Genomic DNA, 19,825 nt, shown 5'->3' on the forward strand with positions numbered 1-19,825 from the left:
TTTTACCTCACCATCTTCATGCAACATATAGGCCCTAATGTACAGTTCATCAGACAGTCCTTGGCCGAGCTGTCTGCGGCCTTGACTGTACACGCAAAATGTATGTTAACAAAAATCACTTTTCACTACGTTTCTTCCCTACAATCTATGCTGAAGCAACCGGGTCTCGAACATCATTCTGATCATAGGTAGGCCTACCTGATAGACACATTTTCATACTTTTAATGTGTCTCTGGTCTTTGCGTAGTAAGTAGCAGTGTGAATCAGTGGCATCCTTCCCTCAATAATACAGAGAAGATTACATTGTCTTGCCTTGCAATCTAGATAATTGTTCATCAAGGCTGACATCTGTGTCTCGTTTGGAAGGATGCGTTTTCCGGAGGTTGCGTCCTTTGAAGGCTGCAGCATACCAAGTGTCCTCTTTTAAACAAGCCTCGTTTAAACAAGACAGCCTTCGTAGGACAAATGACAAACGGAAACGGAACGTAACATGGTTGCTATGGCAGCACGGCACTCTTTAACAAGCACGAGCGCTTTGAGTGACAAGTGAAAAAATGAGGTCAATTTTAGGAGAGTTATAATGATGTACTACGTGTAATTTTTGTGTAATACTTTATTTTAATGACATATTAATATAATTATACATATTATCTACACCCGTCTACTGACACACTTCAACTTGGGAATTAACATCCCTTGCGTTTGAACATCATATTTACTGGCAAATTGGCGTTATTTTATTTTTTTAGACATTTCCATTGAAGCAAAGAATTGTGTTTTGTGAGTGCCCCAGAAGAATACACCTCATGCATCCTCCGAATTCCCATGTAAGAAGGTCGCATTCGAAGTGTCCTACTCGCTTTTTTGAAACGAGACAGCCTCGATGACGTATGCATCCTTTCACACGCGCCACAACCATAGTCACTTTTAGCATTAGCATTGCAAAGAGAAGCTTCTGAATAAGTGTTATATTCTTAAACACAAATAGATTTTTTATAACTATTCTGTTATTCCCTGAGAGATGCCGAGAAGTTTTCTTTCTTTATTAGCCATATGTTTATATACTTTTCTCTGGCCCCTTTAGTGTCCACTGCAGTTATTTTAACAATTAGCTTTTGCATCATGTGTGCTTCCAACTCAGTTCGGTTTTATAACTAAATAAATAATTGATCACCAATGTTCTGAGTTGCAGAATAGATTATTGACCATCTTTATGTATTAGCTATATTGGTTTCACTCCTCACATTAGCTTTTGTATAACTACATTTTGTCTTTTTTTACTAGTTCTTACTAAGGCATTCAATAGATTAAAACAATCAACCATGATTAACGTTTTAAGTTTTTTTTTTTTTGTTTGTTTTTTGTTTTGTTTTTTTGTTTAAGTGGCCTTTTCTGTAACAGTAGTTTCATTGATGTTGTTTTTTATTCTTAGATGATACATTTTCACACATAAAGCTTAGATGGCAATTCAATCATGGAGTACAAAGCCTGCAATTCACATTACAGATTTGATGTATAAATTAATTAGCAATTAAGAAGGGTTTTCTATATCATTTACTTATTTTCTGGCTATTGTGTGTGGCTTCTTAGCACTGGCTGGAAATAAAAGTGTTTGATACTGTAACAAGTAACCCATCATCTCCAAACACCATTGTTTTTAAACCATGGTGCATTTGTTTAGTGGCTTGCAGCTCATTCATTGTACCACTGTCTATTTCTCTCAGTTTTCTTGAGATTCTTCATTATATATTATAGTCTTCCATGTGGTCACTAATCAACTGGATCTATCATATATCTCCCCATTAATCTGATCTCTGTTGCATCCTTTTATTGGAACTTTTTTGCCCAATTGCCTGTAAACTCTGAGAAAAACCCAACTCCATTGCTCAGAAGACTAATTTGTCTAAATAAGCACTTCTTTTCTTTTAATTCTATCCACAGTTTTCCTGAGCAACCACTGGGCAGTGCCATGATGGTTCTAATTGCCTGTTATAAAAGTAAAAACTGCCAAAACAAGCGATCAGAGGAGAACAACAACCATTTAAGTGTTAAGGCTGAACTTGTGCAATTGTTGCTGTCATAACTCAGAATAATGAATGATGTCAACTTATCTCATCTCTGACAATCGCTTCATGTCACATACTTAGGTGAGGTACTGTACGAGTCATCTCGACTCTGTGAAGTATCAGCATCTTTTATGGAAAGTTTTTCAAATGTAATAACCTTAAACATTACATTACTTTTTGCCCCATGTACTGCACTTACACCCTCTAGTGGCAAAATTTTCAACACTGTCTGTACCTCCCTTCAGTATTAGGTCTTAATACAGTAGCGCATTAACGGACACCTTTACAGACCGCTGTCCCAGTTATGGCTAAAATGCTAAAAAGTTTGTGAATAAGTTATTTTACATTTTATTATGGGATGGTTCATAGTGTTATATTTTGAAAACATTATGAAATCAGTTACTACGTCTTTAGCGATTGATTTCTCTGTGAAATCAAGCACTGAATCAAGCATATTTGCAGCTAGCCTTCTGAAACTTCTTTAACCCTTATGTTGTGATCTGGTCATTTTGACCAGGATGATCTATTTGTATTTATTTTTTTATTTTGTGTGTGTGTTCAGACATGAGCAGACACACACTTGTGGTGTTTCCGGTCAGAAATGACCCACCATTAGGAATGAATGGATGAGGTTAAAAAAGAAAAAAAAACTGATTGTTCAGGGGCCTGTTCAACCATCTGATGAGCACATATGCGTATGTGTACTTGCCAACATAAAGTCCTAAGACATGTGTACACACTCATACACAAAACTATACAGACACCCACACACATACACAAACACACACATCATTTGGTTTCCTTTAGGAAAGCTCTGAAATTGTTTTATGATTTTTGCCAATGCAGCAGAGGTTAACTGGCAATCCAAAGGCAATGTGGGGTATGCGTGTGTGTATGTGTGCATGTGTGTGTTGTGAATATTTTATTTTAGTCAAAATAATCAATAAATAATGCTATTATAGTATTCCAAAAAGAAGTGCAAAACCTGTTCTAATTTCTAGAAATCAAAGTTAACAAAAAGATCTAATGTAAAATCTAGTGAAAATATATTAATAATGAGAGATTTATATTATTAAATCTTAAACATTATACAATTAAATGGTCCAGTCATTTTGACCAGGAACACCTCACCAGGAACACCTGTGACTTTCTTCCATTTTTAGTTTTAAAAAATAGTTTTAAAAAAAGATTCTGCTTAAACATTACATCAAAGAAGTGTGATAAACAGGACAGAAAATTGTTAGCATGGTTCTTAATGTGGATAAAATATTTATATATATATATATATATAAAATATATATATCTTTTGTTTTTAATGTTAGTTGCATTAGCTCAGGTAATTTAGGCCTATTGTCAATGAATTCCAAAAAGAGGTACAAAACCTGATCTAGTTACTAAAACTGTCAAGTTAAAGAAAATATCTAATGCAATATTTTGTGAAAATATATGGATTATGTGAGATTCATAAACCATTTAAACTGGTTGGTCATTTTGACCCGGGAACCCATAGCAAGGGTTAAAGGAAAGGCGATTAGTGTAAGAACAATGTCTCAAGAGGATTTTATTTTCAAAGGACTATTTGCAGTCTTTCTGGAGCTGATTTCTGTAATGTTCATGTGTGCCAGGGTCATGGAACTAACTAATAATGGAGAGAGACCCACACACCCACACATATTTCAAGAAGTTAACAACTTTAAAAAAGTTTCAAAACATTACCATTACAAAAAACAAACACTTTATTCATTGTTTTGAACACTATTGTTGTTAAAACACCCCTCAAATACACACTGACCAAAATTAATTAAAACACTGAATGATTGCAGGTATATATATATATATATATATATATATATATATATATATATATATATAGCACTTATATATATATATTGGACTCCCAAACATTAATTTTGCAAATAGAAAAGATTAGAATAGAAGAACAGGGAGCTATGCAACAGATTGCATGTCCCCCACAGAGCCCCCCACCGAACATCTTGTCAGTCTGAGATAACATAAAGAGACAGAAGCAATTGAGACCTAAATAGATGGAAGAACTCTGGGGAATTCTCCAAGAAGCTTTGAACATCATATCTGCCAACAACCAAGAAAAACTGTGTCCAGGTGAACCTAGGAGAGTTGGTGCTCTTTTAAAGGCAAAGGTGTTCACACAGAATATTGATTTAGATGTTTTAAGTTTACTGGACTTTGTATGACATTAAGTGGTAAATAAAAACTATGTATGCCATTATTTTTGAAGACATCCTCACTATGCAACATTTTTCACAAGTGCTTAAAACGTTTGCACTGTACTGTATATACAGTACATACATACACACTTGCGTCCAAAAGTTTGGAATAATGTACAGATTTTTCTGTTTTGGAAAGAAATTGGTATTTTAATTCACCAAAGTGGCATTCAACTGATCACAAAGTATAGTCAGGACATTACTGATGTAAAAAACAGCACCATCACTATTTGAAAAAAGTCACTTTTGACAGGCCCCATTTCTGCCATCAATCACTTCAACACTTTATCCTTGAGTAATCATGCTAATCTGCTAATTGGGTACTAGAAAATCACTTGCCATTATATCCAACACAGCTGAAAGCTATTTGGTTCACTAAACAAAGCTTAAAGGAATAGTTGACCCGGAAATGAAAATTTGCTGATAATTTACTCACCCTCAGGCCATCCAAGATGTATCTGAGTTTCTTTCTTCATCAAAACTGAATTTAAGGTTTTTAGAATTTCAGACCTTCTCCTTTAAACAATTCAAGTGAATGTCCTCCATTTTTGACGGTGCAAAATGCATATTTAGGGTGCATCAAAATAATCCACACGACTCCAGTAGTCAAAAAAAATAAATAATCTAAACCCAAATGATTGATTATTTTTAGAAACAAAACAATACTTATATACTTTTCTATATACTTCTAAAAATCTTAAATTCTGTTTTGATGAAGATACATATTGGATGGCCTGAGGATGAGTAAAGTAACTGCAAATTTTCATTTTTGGATGAACTATTCCTTTAACATTGTCTTTGTGTTTGTTTTTAAGTTGCCATAGTATGCAATAGACCTGACATGTCTTAAGGTCAATATTAGGTCAGAAATGGCTAAAAAGAAACAACTTTCTCTAGAAACTCATCACTCAATCATTGTTTTAATGAATGAAGGCTATACAATGCTTGAAATTGTCAAAACAATTGAAGATTTCATACAAAGGTGTACACTACAGTCTTCAAAGACAAAAGGACAACTGGTTCTAACAAGGACAGAAAGAGATGTGGAAGTCCATATGTGCAAATAAACAAGAGGATAAGTATATCAGAGTCTAGTTTGAGCATTCGTGGCCCGTGCATTTTAAGTCTAGGCCTTCAGTTCGATTCATGCCATTAAGAAAACACAGTTTCACAATGAATAAGACACTGTATTCCTATCATACATTACACTTATAATACTAATTTACATTTTGAAAGCCAGAACCAAGGAGGTCTCATACCAAAAAAAGCTCTCTAATAATATTTGCAATTAAAATTTTGGTTGCAATAAATTTTGTTATGTCAGGGTACACGGATACTTTTCAATACTTGATCCAACACTGAATGCACAAGCAGCCTAATCTACACTTAGAAAACTCCTGATGTTGCTATAACAATGCAAAAAGCACTTACCAATTTACTTGAAGTGAAAATCCATCCTCCTTTCCTGTTTAATTAATCAATCTCACTACCATGCAGAACATCTCAGGTTTTTAAATCCATAAGGATCTCTTTCTCAACGGCAATAACAGCAGTGATGACAGCCGACGTCAGCATCTCACGCGCTTTGCTTTCAATTTACGTACATCACTTAAAGCGTGATTGCATCACTCAAGGCCAGCAAGAAGGCCTGGACTGGGACGTATCCTAAAGACCACACCCCCCAAGAACAAATAATTCAATCTTATTGGCTGATGAATCTGACAATCTGAGTTTTGATGCCTATTCACTGCAGTATTGAGGAATTCTGTGGAAATTCTGAAGGCCTGATGGGGTAGATCTCAGACTCACGCGCTGCTTCGAGCATGCGATTTGTGAAACAGTTGTCATACTTTGCTTGTAAACATCGAGGAATAAATTCTGACTACCATCCCTGGAGTTCACAAGTTCAAAACCCAGGGCGTGCTGTGTGACTCCAGCCAGGTCTCCTAAGCAATCAAATTGGCCCGGTTGCAAGGGAGGGTTGAGTCACATGGGGTAACCTTCTCGTGGTCGCTATAATGTGGTTCACTCTCGGTGGGGCGTGTGGTGAGTTGTGCGTGGATAGCGTGGAATGTCTCCACGGTAACGCACTCAACAAGCCACGTGATAAGATGCACGGGTTGACGGTCTCAGATGCACAACTCGTCCTCTGCCACCCAGTTTGGGACGAGTTACTACGCCACCATGAGGACTTAGAGTCCATCGGGAATTGGGTATTCCATATTGGGGAGAAAAAGGACATTTAAAAAAAGCTGCAAATGGAGGATTTTTTGATGAGAACACTTCAAAGTAATTTTATAAGTTCTGAAAAAGTTTTTCTCATTTTAATAGTCAATTTTCACTCTATTAATGTCCTGATTATACATTGTGATCAGTTGAATGCCACTTTGGTGAATGAAAGTACACATTTCTTTCCATAAGAGCAAAATCTCTACATTATTGCTTCCAGTGTGTGATTTTATTTAAACTCATCCTCTGTGGAAAAATTGTGCACTTTGGCTGTGTAAAATCCACAGTCAAGGACAGACAACTTCTCAGTGGCAATTTAAAAAGCTTGTGCAGTGCAACAAAGGAAAAAATAAAGCTAATATTCTGAAAAATAATCTTTGTAATTTTAGAAAACAAATTGCCATACTCTGTAAAAAAAAAAAACAAACTCAATGGTGTGTATTTTATAAGCACCTACGAGCAAGGGACGCAGATTCATAATGCACCCATGATCCCAAAATACTGATATAAAAGTTATGAAGCCAAGCATGTCTTTGGCTGAGAGAAAATATAGATTGTTATATGGCACTGTTATAAGGCACTGTGAATATAGAAGAAGTCCCTTAAGACTACTGTGCATGAACTATTCCACTCTAAAGTGTAAATGTCCCCAGGAGGGGTAAATCACACACTGTGTGATCCATGAGTCAGAGAGAGTGAAAGTCAGTGGGATTTGATTATGACATGAATGGCCAACTAAAGGTTACATTGCTCACCACTGCTATGTTTTCTGACAGATGTGCAGTGATGAATAGGTATTTACATTGTACAGTCTTTTCAGGAGTCTGAGGAAAACAAATACATGGTGATGATGCATGTATCACTCATGCATAAGTGTCCATGCTTTTTAACAGACTGTGGCTGTGATTGCTGAGCTTCTAATGGCAGTGATATTTGATTGTATACTCTCCGGTCATTCTTCCACCATCATATCTTTATGTTATTGACAGATCATGAAAACACAGTAACTAAATGGCCAAGTTGTCTCTGTTAACTCTGTCTATATGTAATTTAAGTTAAAATGGTAGTCTTCTTATGCAAGAAAAATACTGTACGCTGAAAACTTTGTATAGACCTCAAATTCTGTCAAATTAACACCCACCTGTTGCATCTGAGTTAGCTTTGTAAATTCTGTGTCATGGAAATTACTTTCAGATAATTGTGTGAGTCATATTGTACTGTGTATGTAGCAACTGGAAATCTATCTATACCTTTCATTAACCTTTATTATATAATTACTATTAAGGAATAATTGACAACGGGCCGTTGAGTTATTGAAGAATAATTGAGAAGGAAATGTTGCATCGGGTGTGCATTATTTTTCAATAATTTAATGGGCCGAAGTCAATTATTCAGCTTATACCACAGTTACCATACATTAAGACATTGTTCGTGGTTTTATCTCCAGCCATTTTTTGGTTTTTGTCCCTAAAACTCTCTTGTGAGTGGAATTACACTCTTCCACCACTGATTCTTCATCTAGCTTTGATACAGTCCGAGCCTTCGTTGCTATGTCACTTTAGAACTAACAACAGAGAGGCTTGCACTGCTTTACTGGAGCACTTACTGGAGTAATAAGGTAGTGCATTTGTGCAGAGTGTGTTTGTTTTTGAGGGATCAAAAGTGAGAATCGCTTCTGGGATTATCTTTTCTGGTTTACCGTTCTCGTCAGAAGTATCATCACTTCAAAATCGCCAAAATTTAAGTTTAAGCACTTCTCAGCATCAGAGAGTGTCACAATTTTTGTATATAGCTTCTCCGATGTAAGTCTGTTTTCAACCCTTCAAGGACTGTCAGTGTCATTTATTGATAGTTCCTACGGTCTAGACATTGCTGGTCTACAATATAAAGCAGCCTAATTTCATATTTTTTATCACTGAAATAGCTGGAGGTGGCTTATACCGGAAGCAGTCCACATTCAAGTTTGAAAATATGTCAAATATGTTATTCAAAATCTATTTGGTGGTTATAAGTGTTTTTTGTGACATTGCACAAGCAAGGGCAGCAATCAAACACATTCACCTAAACTCTGTTCTATGTATCATATAGAGCATTGGGAAGACCAAAACATTTCAGTGTATTGATTCGTTCAGGTGGTCCATGGAAATGAACTGGTTAAAATAGACAACTCACTGATTTGTAGTGTTGTAAATTTCAATATATTTTCATGAATTGGTTCGTTCTAATTGTTCATGTTAATTAATCAGTTTTACTGATTCACTTGTGCCCCTGCAAAGAAGTCCCTGCGTCTTTTCTTCGGTTTCCTACAATGTTTGGTTGCTATTTTTGGTTGATTTGGGTGCTTTCTAGTTTTATTAGCTTTATTTAGTATACATTTATTTATGTTTAGTGTTCAATTTAGTATAGGATGTAGGATATTTAGTATAACTTCTATTCATGCTCAATTTAATGTTGTCACCCTTGTTGAGTTATTTTTTTCAGCAATTAAAATAGTGTTCTGATTTCAGAAATAAGTAATATAATCTGATAGTTATATTAAAATATTTTTTTTTAAATAATTTTTAGTTATTAGCATGCAGAGTAGCTAACTACTTTTTAAAAGATAGTGTACAAAATCAGCCTGTGCTTTAACTACTTGAAATTATGAGCAGTTGTATATTGGAAAGCTACAGTTTCAAAGTAGACTCCCAAAAACCATACACACACTCTCACCCAAAAGAATACACACTCATTCACACTCTCAATTCAGTCACACAAGCAGATTCATGGTTTTGTAAATTAACATATCCTTCTCTGGTGTTACATGCAAATGCACATTATTGGGGCCATATCTTTAAAAGACACTTTCATGGGGGATAACTTTTGGCTGTTGTACACAATTGTAATTGCAATTGTAACACAACATAATTCCTTGCTCAATGTTCGACAATTAAATGCTTGTGATAAAGAAAAACATACAAGTTGCCCTGGATACAGATGTGTGATACGAGAGAAGGAATATATTTATTGGTTGCATGTAGCAAATGACTATGAATACTTTAGAGAGATCAATTCTGCAAACAAGGACATTTCATTATCACAGTGTATGTCACGTATGTCAACGTATGTCAGTGACTATTTCAAACTCACCACAAAGCCAGAGCTAGAACCATCATTTGAGCTGTCTCTGATTAGGGACTTGTATATACTGTGCAGTAATGAATAAAAAATAGATGTAGCATATCAAAGTTGTGATATTAAATTATTTTTTAAATCCCAGCTAAAAATTATTTGGCAACAAGCCATAACATGCTCTCTTCATCATTTCACATGCTTAAATAAAAAACTGGATTCATGTAGTCATAAATACTATTCCCAATAACATATAAAGAGGACAGTCATATAGAATCATGAACAACAAACAACGGAATCACCCATTAGTGGTTAAAGTGGCTTTAAAGATATGGCCACCAAAGTAGACATTTTCATCTGATGATTAAAATAACATATAAACATGAATAAACATAAGTAAAACAAATATGATAGTGCTTAAGCTGATTGATAGCTTTTGAAAATGAATGAATTCTGAATTTACACCAACAAAATGACAGACTGGCCAGTTGCTATGTCCTTTGAGTGTGTGTGTGTGTGTGTGTGTGTGTGTGTGTGTGTGTGTGTGTGTGTGTGTGTGTGTGTGTGTGTGTGTGTGTATCAACCCACAGCATTCATTTCAAATCTTAAGCAAATGCACGCAAAGAGCAGGGGGAGGCAGCATGTACTGACGTACTGTTAGTGGCTGTGAGAGAGACCGTTTGCTCTGAGCCCCTGAATCACAGAGCATCTCTACAGCAGCAGGAAGAAAACATCTGCAAAACTGCCTCATCTGATTCTTAAATTACATCTCTCTCTGCAGCTCTCCTTCCATTATTATTCTTAATCAGTATATATATATTATTATCTTAATCAGTTTTCTTAGTCTTTTAATTCTCATTCTTGATTTATTTTGTTTTTGTTTCCTCTCTATTTTCACTCTCTTTTTCTCACTTGTTTTCTGTTCCTCCTCATTTCTTTTTGCTCTCTTTATCTTTTCAAATTCTGATGAACGACTCATACCTGCAATTCCTGCAAGGGCAGAAATCTGCAAACAGTACGTCTTTGCTGTCTTCTAATGGCAGTACTGCAAATCATCCATCAGGGGCTCTGTGTGAGCAGGTGCAGATCCAGGCGGAGGTTTTTCTCACCTTGGGTATCGTGAGTCTATTGGAGAACATCCTCGTCATCTCAGCAGTGGTAAAAAATAAGAATCTTCACTCTCCAATGTACTTTTTCCTGTGCAGTCTAGCTGCTGCCGACATGTTGGTGAGTGTTTCAAACTCTCTGGAGACCATTGTCATTGCAGTACTAAACAGTCGCCTTTTGGTAGCCAGTGATCATTTTGTGCGTTTGATGGACAATGTCTTTGACTCGATGATCTGCATTTCACTTGTGGCATCCATCTGCAACCTTCTGGCCATCGCCGTTGACCGCTACGTTACAATTTTCTACGCCTTACGCTACCACAGCATAGTAACTGTACGAAGAGCACTGGCAGCTATCGCTGCAATCTGGCTAGTGTGCGTGGTTTGTGGGATTGTCTTCATAGTCTTCTCAGAGAGCAAGACTGTGATTGTGTGTCTGATTACAATGTTCTTTGCAATGCTAGTGCTCATGGCAACTCTCTACGTACACATGTTTTTACTCGCCAGACTTCACGTCCAGCGAATTGCCGCCTTGCCTCCAGCGGCAGCTGCTGCTGGCAACCCTGCCCCACGTCAAAGAAGCTGCATGAAGGGAGCCGTAACTATCTCCATCCTGCTTGGGGTGTTTGTGTGCTGTTGGGCACCATTTTTCCTCCATCTTATCCTGTTGGTGTCCTGTCCAAACCACCCACTCTGCCTCTGCTACATGTCCCACTTCACAACATACCTGGTCCTCATTATGTGCAACTCTGTGATCGACCCTCTCATCTATGCCTGCCGCAGCCTGGAGATGAGGAAAACCTTCAAGGAGATACTCTGCTGTTTTGGCTGTCAGCCTCTACTCCACTTCACCAAAAATTGAGGATAATGGAAACTGAGGGAAAAAAAGAGAAAAAGGCAGACAAGGAAGACTGACTGATTTAAAAATCTGGACGCAGTAAGGGAGAGTTTACCTAATATGACAAGCAGAAACTTGAAACTTGTAAAGCATTATTAAGGAAATTGAAAGCTCAGATGCTATTATGTGTAAAAAGTCAGGAGGCCAGTTGGAATGTGTCCCAGTGCTTTCTGAAAATGGAAAATCAATTATGTATTTTTAATGTTATTTATGTGTAGTGATGTCAGTAGTTTATTTCAGGAATCTATGGTACAACAGTGTTCTGTCCATTCTGTCTGATAATGGTGTGTAAAAACAGATCCCTAGCTCTGGATGCTGGTGTTCCACAAGTCTTCATGACTAGCTTATCAGCAAGACTTCCTTGGCAAACCAGTTTCAACAGAAAAACAATGCTGGTCATCTTGCATTGCCAACTAAGTTTACATCGTGAACAGAATGGCTATGTTGGTCCAAAAGCTACACCAACCAGCAAAAACAAGCCTGGATCAGCATTGAAATACATTTTAGTCTACGTTGTTTTTTAGCAGGGCAATCCATCGCTCAGGTGTCAACATTGTCTTATCTCAGACCAGTCAGAATCAAATTCATAGATCCATTTGTAACAATCTGCCATCATACTCCACATAGCTGCTGAAGTAAGCTTATGTCGATCAGTTTGCTGTCAAATGGGGCTTTTCCACTGCACGGTACAACTCGACTCGACTCTGCTCGCTTTTTGGGGGTTTTCTATTGTGGATAGTACCTGGTACCTGGTACTTTTTTTAGTACCACCTCGTTCGAGGTTCCAAGTGCACCGAGACCATACTAAATGTGATGTTAAAATCCTGCAGATCACTGATTGGTCAGAGAGAATCGTGACTACCAGCATCGCTGGATTTACGACACGGGACATCAACCCTCTAGTTTTAAAGTTAGCTACAGAGATAGCAGTATCATTTGTTCACGCGACTTTCGAATTGTAAAAAGAAATGGCTGTGCGCAAAACCGCGCCGTGGTCAATAAACAAGGTGCAGACTTTCCTCTCTTTAGCGATGAATGAAACAACACGATACCAAAAAGTATTTCAGGAAGTGTCTCAGCTATTGGCTGCACACAGCTACCACCAGACCTACCAACAGTGTAGGGAAAAGTAAAAAATAAATAAATAAATAAATAAAAAAGGAGAAGTGGAAGTGGTTAGAAAAAATGGATGCTATCTAGACTGGCGAGCAATGGGAGGGAGAGTGCCCTGGACTCAGCAACGGCCAGGGCTGGACTGGTAATCTGTATGTTATCTGTATGGTATGTTAACTCTATACTCTGCTAGAAAGCTTCACTTTATTTAGTTGACCAGCTACTGGAAAGATTGCTTCTAAAACAACCAGGCCAATTTAGTTACACTTTTGTAAAATCACCATGTAACAACTGCATTATGCAGCACAATGAGCTATTAGCTAACAGCTAGCGGTCGTGTTATTGGTTATTGTTTTTTGTCACGTTTAAGACAATTTCACAACAGTAGAGGCGGCGCAACTATGACGATCAGCCTATAATCCCACCCACGTTGAGGCGGCAATAAACAGCAGTGGAAAAGAAAGCTCAGAAAAGTAAAGTGAGTAGAGTCGAGTCGAGTCGAGTCAAACTGTAACATGCAGTGGAAAAGTGTCAAAAGTTTCAGATTTCAAATATTCAGTGGTGGAATGTACCCCCAGTTACTAACTCCAGACTCACTGTTAACTTTTGGATACATCTTTTCTAAATTCATCTACTTCAATTTTAATCAACAAAAAAGACATTCCCAACTATGCTATTAACCAAAGAGTACCACATTATGTGCGCTAAGTGGTCTATTTAGTTGACTTTTTGTAGTCTCACTACAATGGTGTTAACTTTTATGCTTACAACTGTATTAGCACTTTTAGCGCATGAGCTATAACTGTAGTTTGAGCACTTGATTGGTTGTTACATGCACAAGTAATCTATCACTTCAGGAAAACATAAATGTAAAATATTATATTTAATTAAATAAAAAGGAAAATAAAACAGAAATGTAAAATATAATATTTAACCAATCAAAGCTATTCTTAATTTCCTTTTTTTTCACATTCTCACAAAATTTGTGAGAATGTGTCTGTGTTGGGTGGTGGACATAGAAAATATGATAAGCTCAGTAACAGTAAAAACAATACAAACAAATATTTGTCTGTGAGTGTGAATGTGCGATATTAGGTGTGCAATAGGACCACAAATCCTTTGATTAGTGATAGTTTTTCACATTCTGACTTAAAATGTTTTATCTCTGTAGCAAACATGAGGTGAACTTTGGATGAACAAGGATAATAATAGCAAATGGAAAGGCTATCCTCAAACTCAGTAATTGCAGTAACTATCCTATTTGTATTGTTCTGGTTAAAAAGGGCTTTAAATGTAAAAAATTAATTGCTGTGATGTTCTGCCATATAACGAATAATGAGCAAGCTATGCTTATGTTTTTCAGCTTGTCTGGTTCATTAAAAAAAAAAAAAAAATGATGTCAAGGTCTGTGTAACATTAAAGCATGGATAATTTTCAAAATTGAACCACTCTTGCCATGTAGCAAATTATAATTATTTTTATTTTATTTATTTATTTATTTATTTTTTGGTGTTAAGTCAGCATACAAAGCCTGTTTTTATCAATAAATATATTCAGTCATTTTCACAATTCACCACACAGACTCCAAACAAACAAACTTGTTTGCTTTAAGTTTTTAAATACTGCATGTCAGTCAGAGTTCTGTGTGCACAGTCCTAAATTAACACACAGTAAGATGAATCATAAAGTAAGAAAAGTGGTCAAAGTTTCTCCCAATGAATGATCAGTTAATGGTTACCTCTCTGCATGCAGCAGATATTCTTGTGAAATATTGTAAACACTGAGTTTACACATTGTGCTGTGGGCTTCCCAAGCACATTTTAGAAAGAAACATTGCTAAATCAAGGGAAATTTCAGAATAGTACATATGTAGTGTGGATCCATATACGGTAAGCCTAGTATTTCATTATACTGACTGAATAGATTGAACTGGCTATTTTGAATAAACTGGCTTTAAAAATCTTTTGCAAAATGAGTCCCAACACATGAATACAAAATGTCAGTTGCTGAAGGCAAGAAAGATATTCAGAGAAGTGAGCTTTTGCTGGTGAACAGGGCACAATCATTTTTGCATAAAGTTTCTGGACAGTCTTATGATGAGAATGAGTGATCCTCAAGTTTAATAACATAAATTGACTCAAGATGCCAACCTGCAGTAAAACAGCTACAACAGGACAATTTATTCAACTACATGCAATTTGTTTAAATGTCTCAAGCAACAAACAATATGTGAGACTTTCCCTTTAATTCACAATTTATATAGAAACAAACAGAAAAGATACTTTTAACAAAGAAGGCGTATTGTGAAGAAAGCTATCCTTTATCATTCATCTCAATGGAAATGACTTGGCTGGCACAGGACTCACAGAATTATTATACTTATGGGCACTCATTTAAGCAGCTAGGTAGGTATGTACAGTATGTATGAAAACATACATACTTACATACACCTAATCCATAAATGCCATGTGAATAATTACTTAAGGACCAAAGAAAATGACCACATGACAACAAAGATTGGCTGATGGCACCACAAGAGCATGCACAATCTATTATAAGTAAATGTGGTGCTTTTAAAAGCCCACAAACATCTGGACACAGGAAAAGCATCTACTATAATATAACAACATAAATGTTCAACTTATATCTTGCTTGCAAAATAGTTTTATTCTGTCAGGACACATGACTACTTTTTCTGAAATGAAAGAATGCTTTTTGCAGCCAGATGGTATGGTTTCAACATCTACCATCAGGGGCTAACGCAGCTATACTAAGAGTTAACATTTAGTGGCAGAATTAAAAATAAGACAACAAATATCAGAACTGAGCAAGTGTAACGAGGCAGATGAGGAGTGGGATCTAAATGCAGCTTTAATGGAAAAACAAAAGGTGAACAGGGTAACTCGGTGAATAACAAAAAGACACAGGGAACAAATAAAACAACCACGATGGGAAAACCAAAATATAAACAAGTGAAAACATCCACGAAGGGCACGGTCAGGAACACATTCAAGAACATACATTACATTTAACAACTGACCACGAATGAACAAACTACAGGGCTTAAATACACAAAGGATAATGATAAAATGACACACAGGCGAGAACAATGAAGTGCTGTTGGCATTGATGAGGGCAGGGAATTATGGGAAGTGTAGTCCGGGACAGATGACAAGGGAGAAACACAGGGCAGACAACAATGAATCGTGACAGCAAGAACATTCTGTCTCTGGTTATTTGTATGGTCCGAGCCCGTTCACTGAGGGTAGTGCTTCAAATAACTGATCATACATCCAGATAGACTCTTAAAAATGGTAGGCATAATAAGCTTTTGCTTCAGCCTATTCCTTTTCGGCGATTAATAAAAGATACAACAGGGTTGACTGAACTGTCATGAAATGTATGAAAATGAAATGATGCAGTGTAAAGATCATTAATGATCTCGCTTTCCAACACTCTGGCCCTTAAATTATTGGGGTCTTGAAAGGAAAGCAGGCTGCATCCAATAATTCAGATGATCAATGCTGTAACCATGTCTTGAACCTCTTGGGGGTGTCACAGGTGTTGAGGTACACACAAATGTAATTGTACTATTTTGCCCTTAATATAATGAATGTGCTGAATGCTAAATCTTTTGGAATAAAGGCTTTAAATTTGATGAAGACTCAAAAAGTTACATTTTTTTTGGTTTTAAAAGATACATGGTTCTTTTGAAGTTCACATGGTATATTCACAATCATACAGTATAACTATATCAATAAAAGGCAATGTCCACACTGTGAATTTTCTAGCAGTAGCAAGACTCCCTACTTGCTCTGCAGAAACAGCGTAGCAGATCTAGTCTGCCAAGACCAATATCCTCTCAATAGAAAAGCTCAAATGTATTGTAAAGTAGGCCAATTTGCAATTATTTTCATTAAAAATATATATATAAAGTATATGACACTGTCTTTGCCACAGCCTAAAAACACAAGTCAAGGCCACTAGTCTTACTATGTTCTTGTTCTAATCTGAGTGTGATATCTCTCCTACTTTGACTTTCATGAATCATTATCTTAAACTATGTCAAGAGAATTGCACTGGGACATGGCACTGATACTCTTAACCTGAACTGCTGACCTTGCTGATGTGTCATGCTGAACAATTCCCATTTAGCTTTTATGAAAGGTCAGTACCGCCTTTACATTTACATTTATGCATTTGGCAGACGCTTTTATCCAAAGTGACTTGCAATCTGGAGTTAAGTGTCTTGCTCAAGGTCACAATTGTGGTGGCCGTGGGGATCGAACCAGCGACCTTCTGATTAACAGTTATGTGCTTTAGCCCCTCTATGCCACCACCATGCACACCATGCCTTCTTTGATTGGATTGGCCATTTCAAATGACATTGACAAGCAGTGTTAGAGCACTTAGTACACTAAAAATTAAACTTCTTTCAACCATTATGTAATCACAACATGTAACAACATACTGTGATACTGGACAACATCACAACAGAAAAACGAATATCATTTTATGTGTGTGTGCATACTGTATCTGATTCACACACACAAAGTGTCTTTTGAGGTTACAGCCCAGCTAATGATGTGTTGAAGTCTACCTTGTGTAAAATGCATCCTTTATGTTTTGGTACAACTCCAAAGCAAATGCAAGACTAAAGATGACAGGAGCCAATAATTGCACAAAACTGAATTATGACTATGTTGTTTTGCATTTATAATGGCTTTAATCCTCCAAAAACTCTCACACACACACACACACGAGGACTCTCCATAGGCGTGATTGTTTTTATACTTTAATGAGTTAATGATATTTTCTATATCCTAATCCTAACCCTAACCCTTCCCCTTACCCTCAACCTAACCCTCAAAGATTTCTGTATTTAAAATGTTTTATTAAAACGTTTAATAAAGTTTGCTATGTTTACTTAGCTGTTTAAATTATGGGGATGGTTGGGATGTTCCCTTAATGCTGTTTTTAACTATTTTTGGTGTATTTTGAGGAGATTTTTGTCCCCATAATCTTGGTAAACCTGAAACACGCAAAATACCACCTCCATTGCACAGCAGGTGGAGCATCATGGGGTTTGAGCACACATGAGCAGCATTACAGAGTAAACTAGATGGGTACATTTCCTGAAGAAAATGTGAGTGGTGCTTGCCGTGGCAAAACTCGTCAAACAGCATGCTGTAACTCGAAAAGAACAAAAATCACGGTCGTAAATAAATCAACCCGGAAGTCTGTACGATTTTCTGGTGCAGAAATATGTGATTTGTTACTCGGTTGCTAGGGTAAGACCGTGTGGTTGCTATGCAGTTACCAAGGTAATACAATACATGGCTCCTTTCCATCCCGAGCGAAATAAGTCAACCCGGAAGTCTGTACGTTTTTCTGATGCAGAGATATGTGATTTGTTACTCTGTTGCTAGGGTAACCCCATGTGGTTGCTAGGCAGTTACCGTAGTGATACTTATCAAGTGTCCTTGCCATCCTGATTGGAATAAATCAACCCAGAAGTCTCTCTGATTTTCTGGTGCAGAGATATAGTTATAGCTAAGCGGTTGCTAGGGTACTCTGTTTAGTTGCTAGGGAGTGGCTTGGCAGCTGCCAATCGTGAAACTTCAAAGGCTGCTTGTCAGTATGAATGATATAAACCAACTCCCATGCCTCTGTGACATTCAGAATGGAAGATATGCCTCTATGGATTTTGGTTGCTAAGGTGCTCGACAATGGTTGGTAGGGAGGGGCTAGGAAGTGTTGAGGTGATTCATGATTGGCTGTTTGCTGCCCCGAGTCAAACGAGACCACCCTTGTGTTTCTATGACACTTCTATCCGGAGATATCCCTTTGATGTCTTTCATTAGAAGTCTATGGGACTTGTTGCTAAGGTGCTTTAAATTGTTGTTAGGGCGTGGCTTGATAGCTTCACAATGATCCCGAGAGACTGATTGGTCATCTGAGTAAAATGAGCCCGCCCCCTTGTCTCTATGACACTGTGATCCAGAGCTATGTTCAATACAAAATGCCTATTTCATGGTCCGTCCTACACCATTGTAAGTCAATGGGGGCAACTTTGGGCAGCTCCTGCCCCCCCAGGGGTGCAACTTTTACCCCATATTGAGGCATGCTCTTACAGAGCCTGCCAGCCTCTTCAAATGTAGCAAATGACACGTTTCTGCGAAATCCTGGCTCGGAGCTGTGATGCGTCAAATTTTGTCGCAATGTTAAGTCTATGGGATTTTTCGGCCGCTTTTTTGCCCCTGGGGCAAATACCGTACCCCCGATCGCTTATAAAAGTCATAGCACACGTGTCCTTAATAGGCCGTTCGATTTGACACCTCATTCGTGGGTCTACGCCAAACGGTGCGGGACGAGTTAGGTGCCGAAGTTTTGTACGGAGATATAAAAATAAAAATACAAATAATAAGTGAGATTACAATAGTGATGCTTTGCAAGCACCACTAATGAGAGATGACAGAAATCCTATGACAGTGATCTGAGAGCTTCTCGACGGGCAATGAAAAGATTATCTGAGAAGAACAATTTTTTTCTGTACACTTTGGGGCACCATGCAGCTAAATGAATATGGACTTTAGGGAGACACTCTCAGAATGTGATCACTCACTTGTATAGTCCCTAAAGAGCATCAACCCATCAACTACAATAGAACCAGGGCCGTCATCAGTGGTGTGACCCCACCCATAAAATTACTAAATAAGATTTAGGATATTTTTTTAATAGTATTGCTCTCTCTTTCTCTCTAGCTCTTTCAGCAGTCAAGGTCTCTGTCTTTTTTTTTCACTCTAAAATAAGCTTCCACAAGTTGTTTCACCTGAAGAAGCAAACATCAAACGAAACTCAAAGTTCCTCCACATGTTTGACCTCCATAGAACTGACTCAATTGCTGATTCTGAGGAAGTTCTGCAAACCTGTCATATTGCTGCATGGCAAGTGTTGCAGATACTAAAGTGCAAATCTTAATTCTGAACAATGTTGTCGCCACAATTAAAGAACACAAGAGGGAGATATTGAATCGTGTGGACAAGCACGTCATAA

The 19,825-nt window shown here is 37.3% G+C and overlaps 1 protein-coding gene across 1 annotated transcript; it reads left to right on the forward strand.

Annotated features, from left to right (window-relative positions):
- Nucleotides 1-10,618: 10,618 nt before the first annotated feature.
- Nucleotides 10,619-11,620, forward strand: LOC127630557 (melanocortin receptor 3-like). The gene has a single exon (XM_052108193.1). It carries the CDS (start codon nucleotides 10,619-10,621, stop codon nucleotides 11,618-11,620), a length of 1,002 nt encoding a protein of 333 aa, XP_051964153.1.
- Nucleotides 11,621-19,825: the final 8,205 nt, after the last annotated feature.

The sequence above is a fragment of the Xyrauchen texanus genome, chromosome 37, assembly GCF_025860055.1.
Source record: "Xyrauchen texanus isolate HMW12.3.18 chromosome 37, RBS_HiC_50CHRs, whole genome shotgun sequence".
Classification (NCBI taxonomy): Eukaryota; Metazoa; Chordata; class Actinopteri; order Cypriniformes; family Catostomidae; genus Xyrauchen; species Xyrauchen texanus.

What these genes read in the sequence shown, in the direction of transcription:
- LOC127630557 (XM_052108193.1), top strand. Translation starts at nt 10,619, where the DNA reads ATGAACGACTCATACCTGCAATTCCTGCAAGGGCAGAAATCTGCAAAC.